The sequence below is a fragment of the Dermacentor silvarum genome, chromosome 5 (assembly GCF_013339745.2).
Source record: "Dermacentor silvarum isolate Dsil-2018 chromosome 5, BIME_Dsil_1.4, whole genome shotgun sequence".
NCBI classification, from domain to species: Eukaryota; Metazoa; Arthropoda; class Arachnida; order Ixodida; family Ixodidae; genus Dermacentor; species Dermacentor silvarum.
Genome location: NC_051158.1, coordinates 186,817,616 through 186,839,743, shown reverse-complemented (window position 1 = coordinate 186,839,743; position 22,128 = coordinate 186,817,616). Strand labels below are relative to the sequence as shown.

The window sequence follows — 22,128 nt, the reverse complement described above, 5'->3', positions numbered from 1 at the left end:
TTTTGCCAGAAGCATGCGAATAGCAGGTTTACTGAAGCGTTGCCATCGCCATGTGGCAAAGCTAAGTTAAACGTCCACAGTACAGGTGGTTTCTAAGAATTTTATACGCACGCTGGCATTCCAGCTGACAATGAGAATGAGAATGGCCACCAATTTTTGTTAATGATGCGCCGCTATTGAAAAACTGCCAACGAGCCAGGCAGTAAGGTACATTTTATTGCAATTTCTGTTCCCAACACAGCGACGTTAACTAACCAAAAACAAAAGCACACTAAGGAATCGCAATGGTTCAGAGCCAACTAAGAGGTGACAAGCAATGAAGCGATAATCATCCCCATCACGATGAGAAGTAGACGAGACCGGCAAAACGGCAACACTTGATATTACAATGTTGCTAACTGCTACCGTTAGCCTGTAATTATTTTAATAAACTTCTAGAGTGCGCTCGTCAACAAAGTAATTTGTACACTTCACCCGAATGTGAAAAATGGCTGGTAAATGGTACAAGCACGAAAACAAACACAAGTCTTGAGCTAGACACGTGTACAGATTGAACCTTGATACAGTCGATAATATCTATATGAATACAAGGAAGACATTCATATGGAGCGAAGGACAATTATATCGCATATTCTAGCTCTTTTCGGAGTCGGCCTGTTATGGCCCACAGGCAGCAGCCACTGGAGTAGGTGGCGTATAGCAGATTTCGCTCGTGGCACCGCGAGAATGTCGTACTATTATCGTTGCGGTTGTGACAGTTCGGCACGCAACACCCCGTCATACTGAAAGAGCTGTCGGGGCGTCGTATGACATTGGTTCTACAATTCACCCGAGAATACACTTGCGATCACACGTCTCTCGACCAGCCGCATCGAAGCAGCAGCAGCAAGAATAACAGTGCCGGCATGCCGGAACCCGCGGAGTCTTGGCATTGCCTGCGAAGTGCTGCCTTCTCCACAGCGCAGCATAACAACTTTTGACCACGTGATGGCGCTCGGCGAATAGTGGTGCTGGAATCACTGGAGGCGGAGCGAGCGGCACGCGGAAAACAGTGGCGCAACTTTGGCTCCTAAAGGGCGCCTATACATTAACTCTACCCTGCCGTAAAACCCTGCCGAGGATGCGAGCGCCATCTGGATATCATTTTCGCAAGTATCATACCCGAGCGCGCCGATGTTGGAATGGTATAAATCAGTGTTGCGGAGTTACCACTCCGGAATTGGAATGACTCTGGAATCATTCCACATTTTCGTGACCCCTGGAATGGAATGGGAATGGAATTACGCGTCTTTTGCCCGGAATGGAATGGGAATAGAATTACGTGTTTTTGGAATGCTTTCCGAATTACGTGTTTTTCCGGCCGCCTGCTGTCTGCCCCCCTTCAATTCTTTGTTTTTGCTTGTGTCGCCGTCGGCGACTCGGACGCATATTCGAAAAAGCGCTTCCTTAAGTTGTGATGCATATTGACGCTGGCGTGGTGCTTGTGTTCCGTGCAAGCTTTCACATACCAGCTTGTGCGCCACCTCACCTCGTACTCCTCCCCACCCATTTTGCAATACTGTCCTCCCTGTCTAGACAACAGAGGCCTTTGCCCGAAACTCTGTCGACGAAAGGCTGGTTCACATGCTGCGACTGGAGCGACGAAAATCGGGTAGTCGCACGCGTCGCAATGCAACTGCGGCCACGGCGGCGCCTCCCGAGCCCCGATGCGACGATTCGCTCCGAACAATACCCACGTTCGCTCTGTTCTAGGGTGAAGGGGGGGGGGGGGGGGAGGCCGTCACGCTGGCGCCTGATGGCAGCTTGAGAAAAAAACCCAATGGTTCATTTAGTATGTCGCTCATACATGAATGCTAGACAATGCTTTGAAGCATCCTCCTCGGCTTTATGTGTTACCACTCCCACCCTCCTTTCCAGCCTTCTATTGCAAATAAACAACGTTTTCATGACGCACTGCCACACTGGCTCATGCGCCCAGCGGCTCCCGCACGCAGTAAGTCCGCCAACATGGCACATTGGAAAAAATCTTTTTGCTCGTGAAGAAAACAAACAAGCTTCACGCTGCAAGCTTTGCTCAAAAACTATACATGCTGTAGTCGGAATCTAATTTGATTCGGCACCTAAAAAGAAAGCACGAACGTGAGTACACGCAACAACAGAAAGGGCTGGCAAGATAGCCGAAGATAAAGTCGGCCTTCATCGCTGGGTGCAGCTCTGTGCCTGTTCATCGAAACCTGCTCTTGACGACGCTATAATATAAGGTCGCTATGAAAACTACTTTTCTCACAATAAAAATACGCTTTGTCGTCATTTTAGCCTCTTTTGTCTCAATGTTTATAGCAGCTCTAGCGACATGAAACAGAGTTTCAGGGTAGTTCTTAATAACACTATGGCTGTTACAAAGCACGCTCCACTCATTATTTGAGGGTATTTCAACGCCCCACATGAAACCTGAGAAACAGCTGGAATACTAAGAAAGAGGATGGACTCTGGCACCTCGCTACAGATCTTAATATCTCCCTCATCAGTCACCCAGCTTATCCCACTAGGTGTGGTACATCCTCATGCAGGGACTCCATGCCAGACCTTACTTTTGTATCAAATTTAGCGAACGCTGGTTGGAATAACTCCAATATTGAACTGGTAGTGATCATTATATATTTCAAATACTATTGGAAACACTCGGTAATAGATAGAGCACTTTAACTACATTGACTGGGATCTTTTTCGGAAAGAAAGGAAAAGCAGAGCTGAGACAGAAACAACACAAATAAAACATTCCCAACTTGGACACTCTGCTCAGGGAGGATGTAAAGGTGGCAACGAAGGATATTACCACAGAGGTGGATATCGAAATCATGGGCTGGCGCAGTTGATTGAAGCCAAACAATCCATGGTAAAAGATGGAAAACGCACGGCTGTACAGGAGACTCAGGAAGCGTATAGCATTGTTGAATAGAGAGAATGAAGAACACTCCAGAAATTTACAGAAACAACAATGGGATGAGCTTTATAATTCCATAGATGGTCGAATCAAACGAGGTGGAAATTGGAACTTACTTGTGACATTTGCTTCATGAGAACGACACGAAATCTATGAGGAGAACAGCAGTAGCACGACTCGTCCATCGTGAGAGTCAGGACACAACGGAGGAGGCCATTCTGGATCGGCTCACAGCTAAGTATTACCACTTAAGGATAGCAATGAGAGTACAGGCCAGCCTGAATATATAGGGGAAGACTGTAAGCCTATGGATCAAGACTTCACAGAAGCGAAGTTCGCGCAGCCCGGTACGACATCAAAGTAGATCCGCTGCCGGTGAAGATAGCATTTCCTATGGGCTGTTAAAAAATCTGGACGATGATTTCATGAAATATTTAAGAGTATTTCAAAGAACTCCCGCAAAAAACGTGATTATGCCGAAGGAATGGAGAACTGCTAACACAATTCTTATTCCCAAACCAGGCAAGGAACTCCATTTAGATAACTTAAAAGTCATATTGTTAACATCATGGTCTGGGCAAAACATGGAGCATGTCATAACTCAAGGACTCACTAAGTATGTATAGAACAGAAATGTTGTTCCACAAACCTGATCGGTTTCCGTCCTGGACTTTCAACTCAAGAAGCAATGCTTTTAACCCAACATCACCTTATTCTTGCTAGCCCGCTACATACGAGAGCTCTCCTAGGCCTAGATGTAGAAAAAGCCTTTGATCGCATCAAACAAAGGGCCATATTGGATATCCTCTCAGAGATGGGATTGGGTAAGCGATTGCACAATATAGTCGAAGCCTTTCTCGGTTGCCATTCTGCTTGTCTCAGGTTAGGCGAACTCCAATCGACAACCCTGGAACTTGGGAATCGTGGGACAACAAAAGGGTCTATCCTATCTCCCATGTTATCTAATTTGGCAATGTCAAAGTGGCTCGAGGTCTTGCGCAGATTCGGGGTATATCCACTTGCAATATATGTAGATGATGTGACAATCTGGAGTGCTGAGGCTAATATGCATGAGACAAACAGAGGCCAAGCTACAGGAAAGCATTTATGTGGTGGAAACTGGGACAAGTGATAGTGTTGTGCTGCACTAGCTGTAGCGCCACCGGCTGCTAGCGCCACCTACTGCTGCGAGCAGATGACGGAGTGGAGAGCAGGGCTGCGGAGTTTGGGGATGAAGCATTAAATCACTTGTATTCGTGTTCGTTGGGAGCTCGGGTCTCGGCTCCATTTCTTCTGTCTACATGTGGCAAACTTCTTCTGTCTACATGTGACTTCTTCTATCTACATGTAACAAACTGGTGACGAGGATGCACCGAACTACAGGAACAGCCATGCCTACCTTCGGTACCATCGAAGCGTTCGAGGGGGAAGGCGACGCCTGGCCTGCTTACGTGGAGCGCGTCCAAGAGTTCTTCGAAGCCAACGACGTCGTACGAGCAAAGAAAAGGTCAATATTTTTGAGCTGTTACGGGCCTCGTACCCATGCACTACTTCGCAACCTTGTAAAGCCGGAAACGCCCCAAGATAAAACGCTCGACGAGATACTGGCCGCACTTGGCATGCACTACGCCCCCACCCCATCCGTCGTAGTGCAACGCTTTCGCTTCAATTCGAGGGTGCGTTCCGAAGGAGAAGCAGTCAGCGACTTTGCTGCGGCTCTCAAGTGTTTGTCTGAACACTGCAATTAGGAACCGAACTGAACAACATGCTGAGAGACCGAATAGTATGTGGCATAAACAACGAAGTGGTTCAGACGCGGCTACTCGTGCCCTGGCGATGGAAGCCGCTAAAAAAATGCCGGTGAACTGTGTCAGGCAACTGCAAGTAGTTTACCGGGTTTGCCTACTCACCGGGTGTCGTCCGCGGCCAAGAGCATGACGTGTTACCGCTGTGGCGACAGAAGTGATTTAGCGTCACAATGCAGACACAGCAAGTCGCAGTGTTACTACTGCAAGAAAATGGGGCACTTGGCAGTCGTCTGCAACTCGTGAAACGCCGACACATTCGTGAAGGAAAATAGTCTGCGGTGAGGACTGGCCCGCCCCGATCAAAACGTACCGCGCCAGTGAACGCTATTGACGACGCCGACATACTTTGTGTTCCTCGTGATGCTAACGTTGTTCACATGTGGCACTTAAGCGGTGAGCCGACTGTGAGGCCCTTCCTTGTCATCGTGGAACTGTTCGGGAAGCCGCTTACGATGGATTTGGACACTGGTGCAAGCGTCTCCGTAATGCCAGCAAACAATTTTCAACATGTCTTTCCAGAAGTGAGTCTAGAACCATCAAACGTATTTCTGCGCGGGTTTAGTGGGAAGCTTGAGGAAGTCAAGGGCAAGGCAAACGTTGCGTTGGTTACAAGGGCACGAACGGGTCCTTCCGTTGTACTCACGAGTGGCACTGCTCCAAATTGCTCGGGCGCAGCTGGTTCCACGCTTTAGGCATTGGCATCGGATTCAAACAAATTAACCAAGTTAGCGATGTCAGCGAGTTGATTGCTCGTTTTCCTGAGGTGATTCAGAAGGCATTGGCACGTTCAAGGGGTTCTCCGTCAAAATTCTTGTGCTCCTCCAGATGCAGTGCCGTAATTCTGCAAACCACGGCCACTGCTCGCTTTGGTTAACTTCGTACGCAGGAGATCCTGAGGTTGCAGCGTGAGAACATTCTTGTATCCATGAAGACAGCCAAATGGGCAGCGCCGATTGTGCCTGTTCAGAAAAAAAAACGGCACATTAAGAATTTGCGGAGATTTCAAGCAAACAGTTAACGCTGTGTCACTCTTGGAAACCTACCGAGTTCCGCGTGCTGAAGAGCTGTGGGCAGCCATGTCGGGAGGTCAGAAGTTTACAAAAATTGACCTGCGAGACGCCTACCAGCAGATACCTCTGGATGCAGAAAGCCGTGAATATGTGACCATCAACACACACCATGTGTCTCTTCCAGTATACACGCTGAAATTTGGCGTTTCTCCTGCACCTGCTATCTTCCAGCGAGAGATGGAAAAACCTGCTTCGTGGTGTGCCGGAACAGCTGTGTACTTTGATGACATTGTTATTACAGGCATCGACGACAAGGACCATTTGGAGAATCTGACGATTGTCTTGCAGAAACTTCGGGAAGTGGGCCTCAGGTTGAAGCTGGAGAAGTGTGGTTCTTCGCTCCCGAAGTGGAATACCTGGGCCACTTCATATGCAAGCAAGGTCTAAAGCCCGACCCTAAGAAGGTAGAGGCCATCGTCAATACGCCAGAGCCACAGAATGTGAAGGAGCTTGAAAGCTATCTTGGCGTGTTTAATTTCTACAGACGGTTTTTTCCAAACATCTCAACAAGACTGCGTCCGTTGCATCAACTGCTTCTTGAAGGGGAAAAGTTGATCTGGGGGAAAGAGAAAACAGCAACCATTCATCACTAGTAAAAGGCTCTTGTCAAATGCACCTGTTCTGGTTACTACTGTACTGAGAAACCACTTGTGCTCAGTTGCGATGCGTCACCGTTTAGTGTTGGTGCAGTCTTGGCACAGAACGAAGCAGATAGAACCGAAAGACCTGTAGCTTTTGCTTCATGTACTATGCTTGCTGCTGAGCGGAACTATAGTCAGACTGACAAGGAAGGTCTTACTTTGGTTTTTGGTGTCCGAAAATTTCATCAGTACCTGTGGGGAAGGCCATTCACTGCTGTAACAGACCACCAGCCATTGTTAGGACGTTTTGGTTCAAATCGAGGTGTGCCAAGCCAGGCATCACCGAGAAACCTCAGGTGGGCACTTACACTATCAAGTTATCAATTCAAGCTCGTCTACAAGCCAGGCAGTATACTAGGCCATGCTGATGGACTCAGCCGGCTACCTCTTCCTGCAACTGAGCTTCGCGACTCTACGCCTGCCAATGTCTTCATGTTAGAACAACCGTACCCTGATGTCCTGTCACCTGCAGTCGTTAGACGTGCCACGGCAAGGGATCCCATACTGTCACAAGTGGCTCAGGCTGTCGTGACCGGGAGTCCTATTCTGAAAGGTGGACACTGGGGCCCTTAAACTGCGAGGACCAATGTACATAGTCTGCATGAAGGATGCCTCTTGTGGGGAGCCCGTGTCATTGTTCCCAAGTTCCTGCAATCCCCAGTACTTAGGCTTTTGCATGCTGATCACCCTGGAATTGAGAAATCAAAGATGATTGCTAGGTCCCATGTGTGGTGGCCTGGAATCGACAATGACATGATGAACCAGGTGCGGAGCGGCCCTGTTTGCCTAGCGCACTAGAAGTCAGCACGGAGGGTACCAGTTATGCCATGGCCATTTCCTAACAATCCCTGGGGTGCTATGCAGGATTCGCCGAGTTTGGCGAAACTCGGGATCTTCACGAGCTCTGGCGACGCCCCAAGATGAAAGAACCAATGGTAACAGGACGAAGTTTGTCCGTCGGCACGCTTCCAGTTTCATTGGTTTATCTAGATTCCCTCCGGGTGGCTATCAACCCTTGGGCGTTGCCATATGGGCGGTCGACAAACTGGAGCTCACGTGATGATACGGTCGGTGCATGGTCGTGCCTTCTTTCACTTGTTTGTCGTTCCACCGAGTGCATTACAGGCACAATCAAGTTATGAAATAAATGCATTCAGTACAATATTATTAGTCACATTAACGTGGGTTATAAGCATTTTAAAGATTACAAAATGTACACTGAATGTGTATTAGACTAATTCGTAGTTTAATACGTTTCGTGACGAGGGGACGCTCGCCCTCTTTTTTTTCTCCCTCTGGATTGGATTGGCGCGGCTCGCTACGTGCTTGCGCTAGCATTTCCGAGCACAGATTGGTGTGCGCCTGGTTTTCACACTAGCCTTTAAACAGATCGCTTGTTGCTCGCGCCAAGACGAAGTGAGCGTCGGCTAGCGCAGAAGTAGTTTGCCGCGCGCTTACCGTGTAAGTACTGAGAAATGCCGGAAACCACTCATACAAGGGTCAGAAAAATACGCTTTATTTTCTTTACTTGATGATGCACCTACATACTGGATAGCGCCGAGCGATGGCTTCTAACAACCGCAGGAATGAAAGAATCTTTATACTGGGTAGCCCGAGTGATCCCTGGCTTCTAACGAACGCAAGAAGGGTCATTGCAGCGCACCTGGCCGTTGAGTGCCACCACATCCATCTCATGTGGGACTCCAGCATCGGTGCAGTTGCCCTGTACCCACCGCTAACGAGGTGGCGCTTCACTTTTTTTTTTACAATAACTTTCTATTCTTTGCGTGTGAACGCCCGTAATGGGGTCCACAAAGTTCACGCTGTGGTTGACTGTCTCCTAATACAGATTGATGCATAGCCCCATTAGCATCCACTAAATTTGTGATACAGTTGTATGCGGCCAATTCGTCTATATTAATGGCCCCCGGTTGAACATTGGCTGCAATAAAGGCGCCTCGTCGGTAGACCTTGAAAAGTCGCAGCACCCCTTTGGTCGCGCAGAACATGCCGAAGTACCATGGGCTTTAACACCGCCGTAATTTTGGCGGCTCGGCGGAACGTTGTCGCCCGTCATTGGGCAGCCTCCATTGTGCTTTTGCTCGCCGCGAATAAGGCACTCGTCAATTTGCGCTATCTTCCCGGGGCCACTGAGTGGAGGTCGCGCCAGCAGCTCGTCCCTCACGACCTCACGGGTGTAGTTCATACAGTCGGCGATGGCGTGTTCCGATAGAGGAAACAAGTCGCCAGTCATCTCCTTCAACAGCCATATGTCTATGGTTTTGCTCACGTAGTGCGTGAGTCAAATAATTTGCCGCCTGGAGAGGTGGTCGTTCGGACGGCCGAGGCGGTCCGTGTTGGCGAAGTAACTTCCTTCACCTCTCTGCCCGTGCCGTGCAGCGGTACTGTGTAACTGCGAAAACTGCTTTCGGCACCTGTTTCACCGGGAGGCAGCTCGGCGTCCATTCTGAGTCTTCCTATATAATGTGACCACTTCGCCTTCGCAGGTTGGTTGGTCCGGGTTGAACCCCAGGTGCTCGCAGGTGCCCCAGTACTCCGATGACGCCACCGGACCTCGCCTGGGTCTGGGGCGCGGTGGACGAACAGCGCTTGACGCCGGAGAGAGCCGAAGCGATCGCACGAACTTTTGCTCCGCAGCCTAGTCACACCAGTCTGAGTCTGTGCTCGGAAAGCATAGGCGAAGACGAGGGCCTTCACTTAACTCGTCACACAGCCAGCGCACTGACGTTTTGGAAAGGCAAAAATGACGCTGAAACTCTACGTCGGTCATGTAGGTGAACGGGTCCAGACGCTCATATTGCGCCTGCTGCCGCTGGATGCAATGACACAGGCTGCTGCTGCCGCCGCCATGTTCCCGAGTTCAACTCGAGGGGGCTTTCGCGATGTACGAGTTTCGCACGAGTTTGCCTGTCAATCAAAAGCATAGGTGACGCCCCACGCGAGGCATGTAACTTGTGCACGCGCCCACCACGTTTGGGCCGCACTCAATTTATTTTTCGGCAACAGCGACGTGGTGCGGAACGGAGAGGCATCAACAATCTTGACCGCCGAAATAACACACGCAAAATGCACTGTTATCAGTGACGTACTGAACACCACTATCAAAAAAATGTCACAGTTTCGCCCTAAGGGTGAAGCAGTGAATGCGATAGAAACACAGCAATGTCATACGAAGTAAGGTGAGCGGCTTTGGTAGAAATATGAATTGTAGTAAACATGAGCTGATTAAGTAAACAGGTGTGCTGCGGCGTAAGTAGACCGACATGAAGAGAGACTCGATGACCACGAGAAGGCGCGTGTGAAACGGTGGTGTTGATGAGAAGCGCTTCCCGTGGGCAGCGCGTGCCAAGAGACACACCTGTAGCGCTGCACTGCCGATCCGGGCAGCATTGCATGTGTAGCGTGCGTTGGAAAATGTGGCCCGAATATTACTAACTGAATGAACAAGCGTGGTGTGAGCGCGCACAAACAAACACGAATAGATCACACTGAATGACTGCAGACAACGACCGTCAAAACTCTGGCAGCAAGCGGATACGCCGCAGCGGCGAAGGTACGAGCAGTCTATCTCTTCAACGGAAACTGAGTGGCGAATGCACGGCGCAGAAAGGTCAGAGCCGTGTGGAGATAAGAGACGGTGCGAGCGAGCGACGAGCGCGGTTGTTGGCAGAGTGGTAGTGCGCCCCCCCCCCCCCCCCCCCCCGCGCTCCCTCCGGCGCTGGCTTCCCGCTTCCTTGCTTGCGCGTGGGAGATTGAGTGCGTTCGCTCTCCGTGATAGCACGCGTCCCCGCACGCTTCCGCTCGGGCATACGGCACGCGGCGAAGATTTTATCTATAGGGAACCTCACGGCGACGGCGACGCCGACGGCAGAAATCCGGTTGAAGTGTCCATATAATTGCTATCGCAATAAAACGAAGCGTCGACTTTCGCTGGCTTATGCATGTATCTTCTTGCGCTGCCATGGCCCCACAACACTATTTCATTGCTTGCATTGTGGCGATGTAACGCATAGGAAATAATTATCGGCACGCCACTGTAACTGCTTGCAAGGCGTCGATGGGCCGTGGTGTACGACGATGCTGAGCAGTGCGTAGTGTTTTCCAAGGACAACACATCGCAGCTGTCGTTTGAGATGGCTGCTCTGTCATCGGTGCATGATGTATCAGAGCCGCAGTGTCGCAAACGCGGTCGGCGTCGAGAAACTCTCGCTTTTCTAGACCCAGTGCGATGGCATTTCTTCATCACAAGCACGGCACACTAAACAATTGCAACACCTTCCTGCGTTCGAAGTCTAATTTCCTAACTCCACACAAAAGCCCTCACCTGCCAAAATGCGACTGCTGCACTGTCGTTGCGATATCCATCTGCGATCGCTGTTAGCTCAGCAGCAGAGGCAATCGGCAAGCACATTGGAGTGAACAAAACACTCAAATTCTGCGTACATGCGCACGGAGGCACCTTCACTATGCAAGCGATAACAAGCAATGTATTGTGTCGCTGGGCAGCACTCTCCTTCATCGCACTGCGTCGCGGAGGTTTCGCGCACGCAGATAAACTGGTGCATTTTCACTGTGCTGCGTCACTACGGACCCTAGCATACAGTACAGCCACATTGAAGCGACAGGCTACAGCTAAAGCCCCTATATATAAAAAGTAGCGTCACGCTTTGAAGAATGCCGCCGCCTCCTCGCACACCCTGTCCGAGGTCGACGCCGCGTCGGTATTGGCCTAATGGCATCACGTGGACCGTCGAGCCCCCGGGCGCTGGCTGCGTTTGTTTACGACCACGCTCCATCGCCATTTTCGCCCGAGAAGCGTCTACCGACTGGCGAGGAGCTCGACGATAGCGACGAACACAGTCGGCGATCGTCGAATCTGATCAGCGGTTAAAGATAAACAAGTGCACGTGTTTTGAAGCGGTGTAGGCGGTGCAACGGTCGAAAAAGGAGCGCGAAAGAAATGAGAAACGAGGAGGAGGGAAGGCGGAGGAGGAGAGTGTCGCTACTTTTTATATATAGAGGTTCTAGCTACAGCCGTTGCTCCCCTCTCTATGGCTATAGTGTCGTTTCAGTTGGTAAAGCGGCGGCTTTAATAGGCGCGTCAGTGAAGCACCTGCGGTGAACAGTCATGCCGCAGCGCTGCGTTGCCATTCCCCCAATAGACAGGGAATAGACAGATCATTGTCATGACTTACTTAATCGAACATAGCGCTGCAGCGCCCCTGGCGACTGCTCACCGAATGAACTCCCTCGTGCGTGCGACTCTCTAGAATGTATCCGCTTGGAAGCTTTCACCTCACTGTCGTCACTCGCGGCAAAAAAAAAAAAAAAAAAAAAGTGCAAAATTTAATAATTCCCTCGATCTCCGTTTGTCATCACAAATTTATAGTATTCGAAACGAAAAACCGATACATTAAGAAATAAAATGTTCATTATTTTATTTGTTGTATTTTAACGTAATCGATTGAGGGAAAGTGTAGGCGCAACAATGCACCGCATGTGCCCTGTTCGCATTCGACGGAGGATAGAAAGATAATGCTCGAAAGAGGAGGCACGCCCTTGACGCGCCCTAGAAAGGCGTGGCAAGTGGCTCACGGCAAGTGTGCAGATAGACAGCGGTACAGTCACGGTATTGCTAAATGGTGATAATACGTTGATAACAATACGCGGCACTGACGGGTTTTGTTGCGCAGTCTTCTGTGCTTGAAGCGCGGAAGCACTGTGCCGCGCAGGGTGCGCTCATGTTGTCATACGCGGCTTTATCTCGACATTTCTTTTTGCCTGCTGTTTTTGCACGTTCTTGCTATCTCCGTTCACTGACTGCCATCGAGCAAACTCGGGTAAAACTCGTGCGAACGAGAAACTCGGCGCATCCTGCATAGCATCCCTGGTCCACGATCCATGTTGATTTTGCAGGTCCATTCATGGGACACTACTTCCTCGTGATGGTGGATGCTTTTTCCAAGTGGGTAGAAGTTCAACCTGTTCCGTCACCATCTGTAGAGGCCACGATCTCTGTGTTCCGGACTGTCTTTTCTCAACATGGTCTGCCAGACATCATTGTTTCCGACAATGGGCCAGCATTCACCAACAGCCAGTACGCTGACTTCCTGAACAGAAATGGCATCCGTCGCACGAGGGTGCCTCCATATCACCCTGCTTCTAACGGGGCTGCAGAGCGGGTAGTACAGACTATCAAAGATAAACTGAAGAAAAGCACAACACAATCACTTGTCACAGAAACTATACTTGAGGATATGGGAATGAACCGCTCTGATAAAAAATGTCACAGTTTCGCCCTAAGGGCGAAGCAATGAATGCGATAGCAACACTAGCGGCGTTTACATGAATACGACAGAAGCGTATCGCATCAGCTTTCAAGCGTATCGTATCTCATGTAAACGAGGTAATTCGCTAGGAAGGCGTATCGCATCCATTGCGCCAAACAAGGGTAGTTTGAGATGGAGAATGCGCATTTCAGCGGCGCATGTAAACAGGAGCGTATCGCATCAGGAATTATGGGAAAGCATTCTCTGCGGGATTACAACCGGTCAACCAACCAGCGGCGTGGCCGCTGCCGCACTGCGAGACATCAAAACAAACATGGCGGCTGAAAAAGCAGGTGCGTCGCACGGTCCTGTTGCTCGCGAGTGTTGTGTCTGGCGGTCCTTCGGGACAAAGGAGGCCTCATCGACAGTCGTGAACATATCAAGTGTTCTTCGCGCTTGTCGCGGCCGCGAAGTGTCATCGTCACTCACCTGGGACTGATGGATGTGCAATTAGTCCCCAGACTGCAATGGGTCATCGGCCTCGTGCGTAGCTAAAACGACAACGTCGCTCTTGGTGTGTTTCGTGAAGCACCAGCGCCCGCCCGAGCTACGACGAGACCCGGCGCCGACTGTGACGCGCCAACCTGGAGCCCCTTCTAAGACAATAGCCACCGCTCTCCCTGGAAATGGTGGCTTCCGCGAACTGACCGCCATGGAAGGCGACTAATTCTTGCAAGGGGCCAGCGTCAAGCATTCCCGTGGAAAGACATCAACGTTTGGTTCCCAAGGTGTCAACCGTTGCCTGTGTGCGGGGGCGATCAGGCAAGATTGGAGGCAGAGCCCGGCGGGAAACGATGGCACATCATGAGCGAGATATGACGAACTAGTCGAAGATGGTCTTTGGCTAAGAACCAAAGTGCATTCCCTCATCGAGTGAAAGAGGGAAACGAAAGGGATAAAAAGCGCGACTTGAGTGTTTTGAGACGCTCGGACATATAAACGCTAGAACTTGCAAAGATGTTAGCATGTAGACGGCTCCAATATCATGGAGCCCTACTTGTGAAATATGTACGTTTGTATATAAAACCGTTTTTCTGATCTCTCTGGATATCTCCTCCTCTCGGCACTTGGCGCGGCACCATCAATGAAACCTTCGCGGCCGCTCGGACTTCGCAACACGAGTAAGTGTCAACTCGCGTTTCCTTTACGCACTCGGCCCACTACCGGAAACCAGTTACGCCGGAAGTGGGCTGCACTTACCTCATACGACACCATGTGGCGCTACGTTCTCGCGACAGTTAGGGCGCCTCGATGCCAGCGCCGCCGTTCAGGGTGGTGCCAACCTTTGACCGCCCCCGCGCCGCCGCTTTCTCGCTGCGACGCCATATTGTGTCACAGCGAGCCGTTGCGATTGCTTGGTGCCGGTGCTGAGTTCGAGGCACAGTGCGCGCGGATGCTTCGCGGACGCTTCTACTTGCTTGACAGTGTTCAGCCGCATGACTGACAAGCTATCAAGTGCATCGTGTCGACATGACGGGCTGTTGTGTTCCCAAGTGCGCCGGATCGACGCGTAAAGGACTGCGTTGTTTTCGCTTCCCCCGGGACCCAGAGCGAAGGAAGAGATGGGAAGCCCAAGTAAAGTGGTATCACTGGAAGGCAACGGATAACTCCTGCATTTGCGAGGTAAGTGTCAAGAATGTTTAGACTACCGCACCGTGTTTTTCATTTAAATAAGAAAGTGTTCTCTGATCCTCGCTCACGTACCTACGTTCACTCACGAACTAAGTAAGCACTGCACCGATGCTGTCTGAGTAGCGTATGGTTTGCGAGCGCGCGTCGCATAGGCTTTTTTTCGTTTTGATGGGCGCAGTCTGAACCCTTATTTTAAGGACTGACGAAGATGCTTAGCCGCGAAATAGTCTTACATTAGCTACGAATCGTCACGTAAGCCACATATTTTCCTTTTTCACGGGAAGCACACATCGTGTGTGTCTCTTGTTTCTTTTTTTTTCTTTTTTCGGTACTGGTTATTTGGGACTAAAGAACGCAGTTCTTCGTCTGGGGAGAGCGGCTGTTTTGTACGTGGTAAGCGAAACATTGTGATTTTCTCTGATTTCTCAGGAGATATCTTGCGGACCTCAGGTTGTTACGTTATATAGCTGGTTTTTTAGACGAATATATTTGTAGCGTGGTGCTCGTAAGCCGATGGTCATTCGTGCTCATTCCCGATCGTATTGGGTACTTTGACGGTCTTTAAATGCATGTGCACGGTATGCCCAGGTGTAGTAGAGTTAAGGGGCATCCTGGGACCAAAATGTTTCGGCGCTTTCTGGCATGGTGTCTGTTGTAGCCTGTGCATTTCTTCGAAACGTGTGAAGCGAGGTAATACAGCATTACTTCTGCGAAAATTAATTTTTAAGCACTGTAATGGGTTCTCTGTATTTACAAGGCAACTTTTCATATCAATAATCACTTTTGTTGTTTTACTTGTACTTAGAAACACTTTGAAGAGGACCAGTACGAGGGAAATCGACAGGATGGGCGCCGTCTGTTAAAGTCAACAGCCCTACATCATCATGGACTATATTTTCGAAGTGAAAAACATTGCTAATCTGTATTTGACTGTCCTAGTTTCATTTACGGTTTTTGTACGCGATATGTATGCAGTGTTGTTTATTTTTTCAATGTAGTCATCAGTGTTCTAATGGTTATTTAAAAATGTTCTGTACTCGCCATCGATGTGTTTGGCTGATGAGACGTATTTGATGTTAGCTTATGTATTCTGGCTGGACATCTTGATTAATATTACCCGCGGTTGCGTTTTCTTGTTTGCATTCTTGTTTTCGATTTATATTGTGTGTAATAAGGTTGATGTACTCACTTGAACCCACCCGTGTAATGAAGAAATTTTTTAAAAATTCTCACTATCCCGAATTGTGTGTCGAGCCTACCTTGCGAATTTTTTTTATCTCGTCTTTCAACATAACCTTCAGGCGCCACACAGTACATATGATTTTTCATGTACATATCTCTTTCATGATTGATTGTACTAGACATTATAAGTAAATGTATTTTGTGCATCGTTTGGTTTCTTTTGTGTACTACGCAAGATTGACACTGACAAGTTACGTTACATGTTTCTCTACAGCACTAACTAAACATTATTTTCACATCGCAGTTATTTTTACACCAGCTTAATCCTGTCAGCACACAGTTTTGTGGGCAAAAAAAAGCAAAATTGCGCGTAGATATCGTCAAATAATTGCAACGAACGCGAAGAGCACGCGCAACGCAAGGGAAACTAACCGCCGTGCGCGAGTGGCTGGCTACGGTAAAGGAGGCGTGACGTGTGAACCAAAATACAACAGCGAAAAAAAAAAAACTTCCACACACAGGGGGTCGCAAACCTTACATACCAAGCATCGAAGCGCAAAAAAAAAAAAAAAAAAATAGTGCGTATTTCAAACATACACACAGCATATTAAATGTAAATTGAATTAGGCAACTTGGGGCATGTTCCCGGCGCCATACATTTACGTCTTGGACCTTCGACGAGTTAACGGCTATTGGTTATAAAGATGTGCAGATGCGATACCGATAAAAAAATCCTCATCAAGGCAAAGCACTTGGAAGTGCGCCGCGAGTAACACTATTTATGAACGCAAGCGTAGCTGAGTCTCAGCTTGTGTGACACAATATGGCGGCGCCAGCGGGGTTGTCTCCACCCTGGACGGCGGCGCTGGGCATCGAGGCACCCTAGCGACAGTTAATGCGCTACATGCAAACGGCGTCGCATCGCCTTTCTCAAATGCGCTTGCAAATGTGATGCGCTACTGTCGCATTCATGTAAACGGGGCTACAGCAATGCCATACGAAGTGAGGTGAGCGGCTTTGGTAGCAATATGAATTGTAGTAAACATGAGCTGATTAAGTAAGCAGGTGTACTGCGCCGTAAGTAGACCGACATGAAGAGAGACTCGATGACCACGAGAAGGCGCCTGTGAAACGGTGCTGTTGATGAGAAGCGCTTCCCGTGGGCAGCGCGTGCGAACGGACACACCTGTAGCGCTGCACTGCCGATCCGGGCAGCATTGCATGTGTAGCGTGCGTTGGAAAATGTGGCCCGACTATTACTAACTGAATGAACAAGCGTGGTGTGAGCGCGCACAAACAAACATGAATAGATCACACTGAATGACTGCAGACAACGACTGTCAAAACGCTGGCAGCGGGCGAAGGTACGTGCGGTCTATCGCTGCAACGGAAACTGAGCGGCGAATGCACGGCGCATCTTTAAAGGTCAGAGCCGTGTGGAGATAAGCGACGGTGCGAGCGAGCGACGAGCGCGGTTGCTGGCAGAGTAAAAGTGCGCCCCCCCCCCCCCCCAGCTCCCTCCGGCGCTGGCTTCCCGCTTCCTTGCTGGCGCGTGGGAGATTGAGTGTGTTCGCTCTCCGTGACAGCGCGCGTCCCCGCACGCTTCCGCTAGGGCATACGGCGCGCGGTGAAGATTTTATCTATGGGGAACCTGACGGCGACGGCGACGGCGACGACGACGCCGACGGCAGAAATCCGGTTGAAGTGTCCATATAATTGCTATCGCAATAAAAATCACAACTATTGGTGCCATTAGACTATTAGAGTGCTAGGACTTCTGAAAGCGAATGGATCTAATCGCAGGATGATACAACATATATCTAACAAGTCATAAGAAGTCTTTAGGCTGCTGCGTAGAATTACTAACGAGCATAAGGGGCTAGGAGAAGGCAGTGCCATAAGATTGGTACATGCATTCGCCTTTTGCCACTTCTCGTACGTGGTAGGCATGCTACAATGGACACAGGCTGATAAGAACAAGCTAAATGCTCTAATCAGATGACTTATAAAGACTACACTAGGACTTCATATCAGCACGGCCAATGATTGATTATTGCACCTACAGCTGCATTAGTGTATGGCTGAGGCTCAACAGGTAGCCCACCAGGAGAGATTAATGGGGACACGACCTAGGAGCGCGCTACTTGAAGAAATATGTGTAGAAATTAACCAAACCAACAAACGAGAACTACCAGAATTGCAAGCAGGACTACGAGAAACAATTAAGACGACCCCGTTCCCTAGGAACATGCACCCGACACATAACCTCGAGAGACGGAAGGCAAGGGCCAAGGCACTCCTTCAAGACATAAATCAACATAAGCAGCAGGTGGTGTTTGCGTATACCTCAGTTGTTGTAGACACTCAAGGTTGAAGTTGAAGTTGAAGTTTATTTCTTTCTTTGTTACAGAAAGAGGAACAAGATCTAAAGGCCATGTGGCCTGACAGAGGCTCTTGCTCCTAAGCGCGTTCGGCAAACATATTGTTACGCGTGAGGAAAACGAAGACCGGTGAACGTGCTTGTGGTCCCGGGTTGGAAAAGAGAAAGAGGACGACGCTGAGTGCATCAACCAGCCAGCCGCTGTTGCGCTCACCTTCGCGACCTAAAATAAACGGTCCCCTTCATCTGTAAGGTTTACAAACGGTCTCCTTTGCGCGTAACAATGTTGTGGAGGTGCTGGGTAAGCGCTCACAACAACGGAACCGTCACTGCTGCATCTTCGTCGAAGCCGTCGACTTGCCGGCCTCCCGCCATCTGCCGTGACCATCTTCGCCATGCCTGAAGAGGGAGCCGCTCCGAGGGCAGCGCCGAGCAGTCCAGTGCCGTACTACCGAGTTCCACCCACCTTCGGAGGAAAAGCGGGAGAAGATGCCGACGAGTGGCTCGTCCACTATAAACGAGTGAGTAAGTCCAACGCGTAGGATTCAACCGCTCAGCTCACCAATGTGGTGTTCTCCCTGACCGACACCGCAATCGTGTGGTACGAGAATCACGAGGAGGCGCTTACGACGTGGGAACTTTTTGTTGAAGAGCTCAAGGCCTGTTTTGGGGACTCAGACTCCAAAAAGAAGCGTGCTGAGCAGACACTGTCGCAACGGGCGCCGCTACCAGGTGAGACATGCACCACGTATATTGAGGAAGTTTTAAAGCTGTGCAAGGTGGTCAGTGCTCGCATGTCCGAAGAAGATAAAGTAGGAGATTTCCTGAAAGGAGGGGCTGAGGACGTATACAATTTTCTAATCGCTAAAGAAAGCCTAGGTTCTGTGTCCGACGTCATTCGGCATTGCAGAACTTTTGAAACGCTCAAGATGCGTCGGATTACGCCAAAGTTTGGTCGGTTGGCAAAAGTTACGACGGTTGCCAGTGTGGATACGAGCCCTTGCCTCGACCTTCCTTCGACCATCCGACAGATTGTCCGCGAGGAACTTTCCCGCCGCGATGAGATGTCGCGTTCAACAGCTGACCACCATGGCATGTACACGTCGCGTGAAGGTATGACAGCACCACATTCGGCCCCTTGGCAACCGATGGTTAGCACAGCAACCGTAGAGTACAGCGCAGCCCCACAGTCTAGGATGACAACACGCTCTCCGACTCCACGCTATGACCGACGCGCACAGCGCACGCCTTCTCGACCCCCGATGTATCGTCATGACAGCCGCCATGAACCAACTGAATACACAAGAGAAAATGACATTCGCTTCTTCGACGAACAACCAAGGTTTAGACCTCCCCCGGTGTGTTACTCTTGCGGTGTCCCGGGTCATATATCGCGGTTTTGTAACCAGCGTATGAACGCGTGGTATGGCCAGCCTTCAGAGTTTTCATGGCCCTACGAACGGCCCCATGGTGTCCTGTGGTCACCCCACGCATCGTCTGGCTACGAGTATTGGCCGCGCAGCCCCCGGAATCGCTCCCCAGCGTCTGACAGGAGTTTGACGCCCACGCCGCGTCCTCGTGCTTCCCGTTCTCCCTCACCGCTACGTCGCAGCGCATCCCCTTCGTCACCGGAAAACTAGCTAGCGCGGCCGATGGAGGTGAGGTCACTGGAGATGTGCTACTGACAGAAATACTTCCTGTGTTGATGCTTAAAAACAAAGTGCGCGTTTTTGTAGATAATGTGCCTGTGATGGCTCTGGTGGACACAGGCGCAACAATTTCGGTCATGAGTGTCTCTTTTAAAGACGTGTTAGGGCGAAAGGTGTTGTTTAAATGGGACGAATATTTAAAGTTCTGTGGAGTCAGTGGCGAGCCTTTGCGACCTATTGGTGTGTGTAGTGCTCACGTGTCTTTGGGAGGCCATGTTATTCCCACAGAGTTTGTAATTATTCCTCGGTCGACCCATGATGTGATCCTCGGCATGGATTTCTTGCGGGAGTGTGGTGCTACTGTCGACTGGCGCACAGGGAAGGTATTCGTAAGTGGTAAGATTCCGTCAGGACTCCTTGAGAACCCTGTAGATCGCGAAACTACATTGTGTGTTTGTGGTGATACGGTCGTACCTGCATCATCTACCGTTTGTGTTCCCGTTGCCTGTTGCGGCGCCAATTCCGACAGCTTCGATGCTACCGTAGAACCGCTGCACATTAACTGTGTGAAGAAGAATGGGTTGGTGTCACATTGTGTAGTGTCGATCAAAGGCGGACGCGCTGGCTTATGGACCGTAAACTGTTCTCAGGAGCCCGTTATACTACGAAACGGCTTGAAATTAGCCTTCGTCAGGGAACACGCGTCTTTATCAGTGGCTGAACTTACAGAAGTGCCGGAAGAACCTGATGGCCACAGTTCGGAAACGGCCCTTTTGGTGATGGTAAATAAATCGCTCAGCACAAGTGAAAGCCGAACGTTAGTGGGTGTGCTTTCGAAGCACGTTTCGGTATTCGACTTCGCGCAGAAGGACAAAGTGCCTGCAATTACCGCGTCTCGAACACGCCATACCATCAACACGGGTTCGGAAAATCCGATTAGACAAAAGACAAATCGCGTTTCACCATCAGAGCGCCAGATTATCAACGAACAAGTGCACGAAATGATGAAAAAGGCAGTCATACAAGAGTCAGCGAGTCCGTGGGCAGCTCCAATGATTCTTGTTAAAAAGAAAGATGGATCTTTAAGATTTTGCGTCGACTATCGCCGGCTGAATGCTGTAACAAAAAAGGAAGTGTACCCACTCCCACGTATTGATGACGCAATAGACTGCCTTCATTCCGCCTCTTACTTTTCCTCAGTAGACTTACGATCCGGCTACTGGAAAATTCCGATGCATCCTGAGGACAAGGAAAAGACTGCTTTCGTGACCTCTGACGGGCTCTTCGATATTAATGTGAGAACATTCAGGCTGTGCAACGCTCCAGCAACATTCTAGAGATTTATGGACACTATTCTGCGCGGCCAAAAGTGGAACATCTGCATGTGTTACCTCGACGACGTCGTCATCTTTGGCCGCACCTTCAGCGAACACAACTCGCACCTGGATATTGTCCTGAACTCCATCAGGAACGCTGGCCTAGTTTTAAACTCCAAGAAATGCCACTTCGGAGACCGCCAAACCCTTGTGGTTGGACATCTCGTCGATAAGGACGGCATCCGCCCTGATCCCCAGAAGACAGCAGCCGTTGAAGCGTTCAGTGTACCACGCTCTGTCAAGGAGCTCCGTAGTTTTCTGCGGCTTTGTTCCTATTTCCGCCTATTTATTCCTAAATTCGCCGACGTCGCGTATCCGCTGACATATCTGCTACGAAAGGGTATCCTCTTTGAGTGGACTCCGGAGTGCGACTCTTCTTTTCGTCAGTTGAAGTTTCTGCTGACGTCACGGCCTGTTCTTCAGCACTTCAATCCTTCAGCTCCGACGGAACTCCATACGGGTGCCAGTGACATATGTATTGGTGCCGTCCTAGTTCAACACCATGGTGACTGGGAACACGTGATCGCATATGCAAGTCGATCCTTAAGTAGGCCTGAGCAGAATTACACTGTCACGGAGCAAGAATGCTTCGCGGTAATATTTGCGGTTCAGCGGTTTCGCTTTTACCTGTATGGACGCCCCTTCACAGTTGTCACCGACCACCACTCATTGTCTTGGCTTGTAAATCTTCGTGACCCTTGTGGCCGCCTTGCGCGCTGGGCGCTCCGACTGCAAGAATACAGCTTCAGCGTCTCTTATAAGAGTGGTCGACGACACGCTGACGCGGACTGCCTCTCGCGTATGCCACTTAGCCCTACGGACTGTGACGCCAACGACTTCGATCACCTTGTGGCTTCTCTGTCACCGCGTTTTCCAGACTTCAACTGTTTCAAAGCCGAACAGCGAAAGGACGCTAAATTAACACCGCTCTTCACCGCTACGACCACCTCTACTACAGCACACGATTTCTGCGTACGTGATGGACTCCTGTACAAGAACTTTTCCGTCACAGGCGCACGTTTTCTTCTAGTGGTGCCGGAGAGCCTTCGCATAGCGATCCTGAGTGCTATGCACGACGACCCTACGTCTGGCCATT

General features: G+C 50.0%; 1 protein-coding gene across 1 annotated transcript; it reads left to right on the top strand.

The window, feature by feature from the left end:
* The first annotated feature begins 5,828 nt into the window (after positions 1-5,828).
* LOC119454646 (uncharacterized protein K02A2.6-like) lies at positions 5,829-6,209 on the top strand. Its single transcript, XM_037716520.1, has one exon. It carries the CDS (start codon positions 5,829-5,831, stop codon positions 6,207-6,209), a length of 381 nt encoding a protein of 126 aa, XP_037572448.1.
* Positions 6,210-22,128: the final 15,919 nt, after the last annotated feature.

Bases quoted from the DNA above. Each gene is read 5' to 3' on its own strand.
- LOC119454646 (XM_037716520.1), top strand. From the start codon at position 5,829: ATGTCGGGAGGTCAGAAGTTTACAAAAATTGACCTGCGAGACGCCTAC.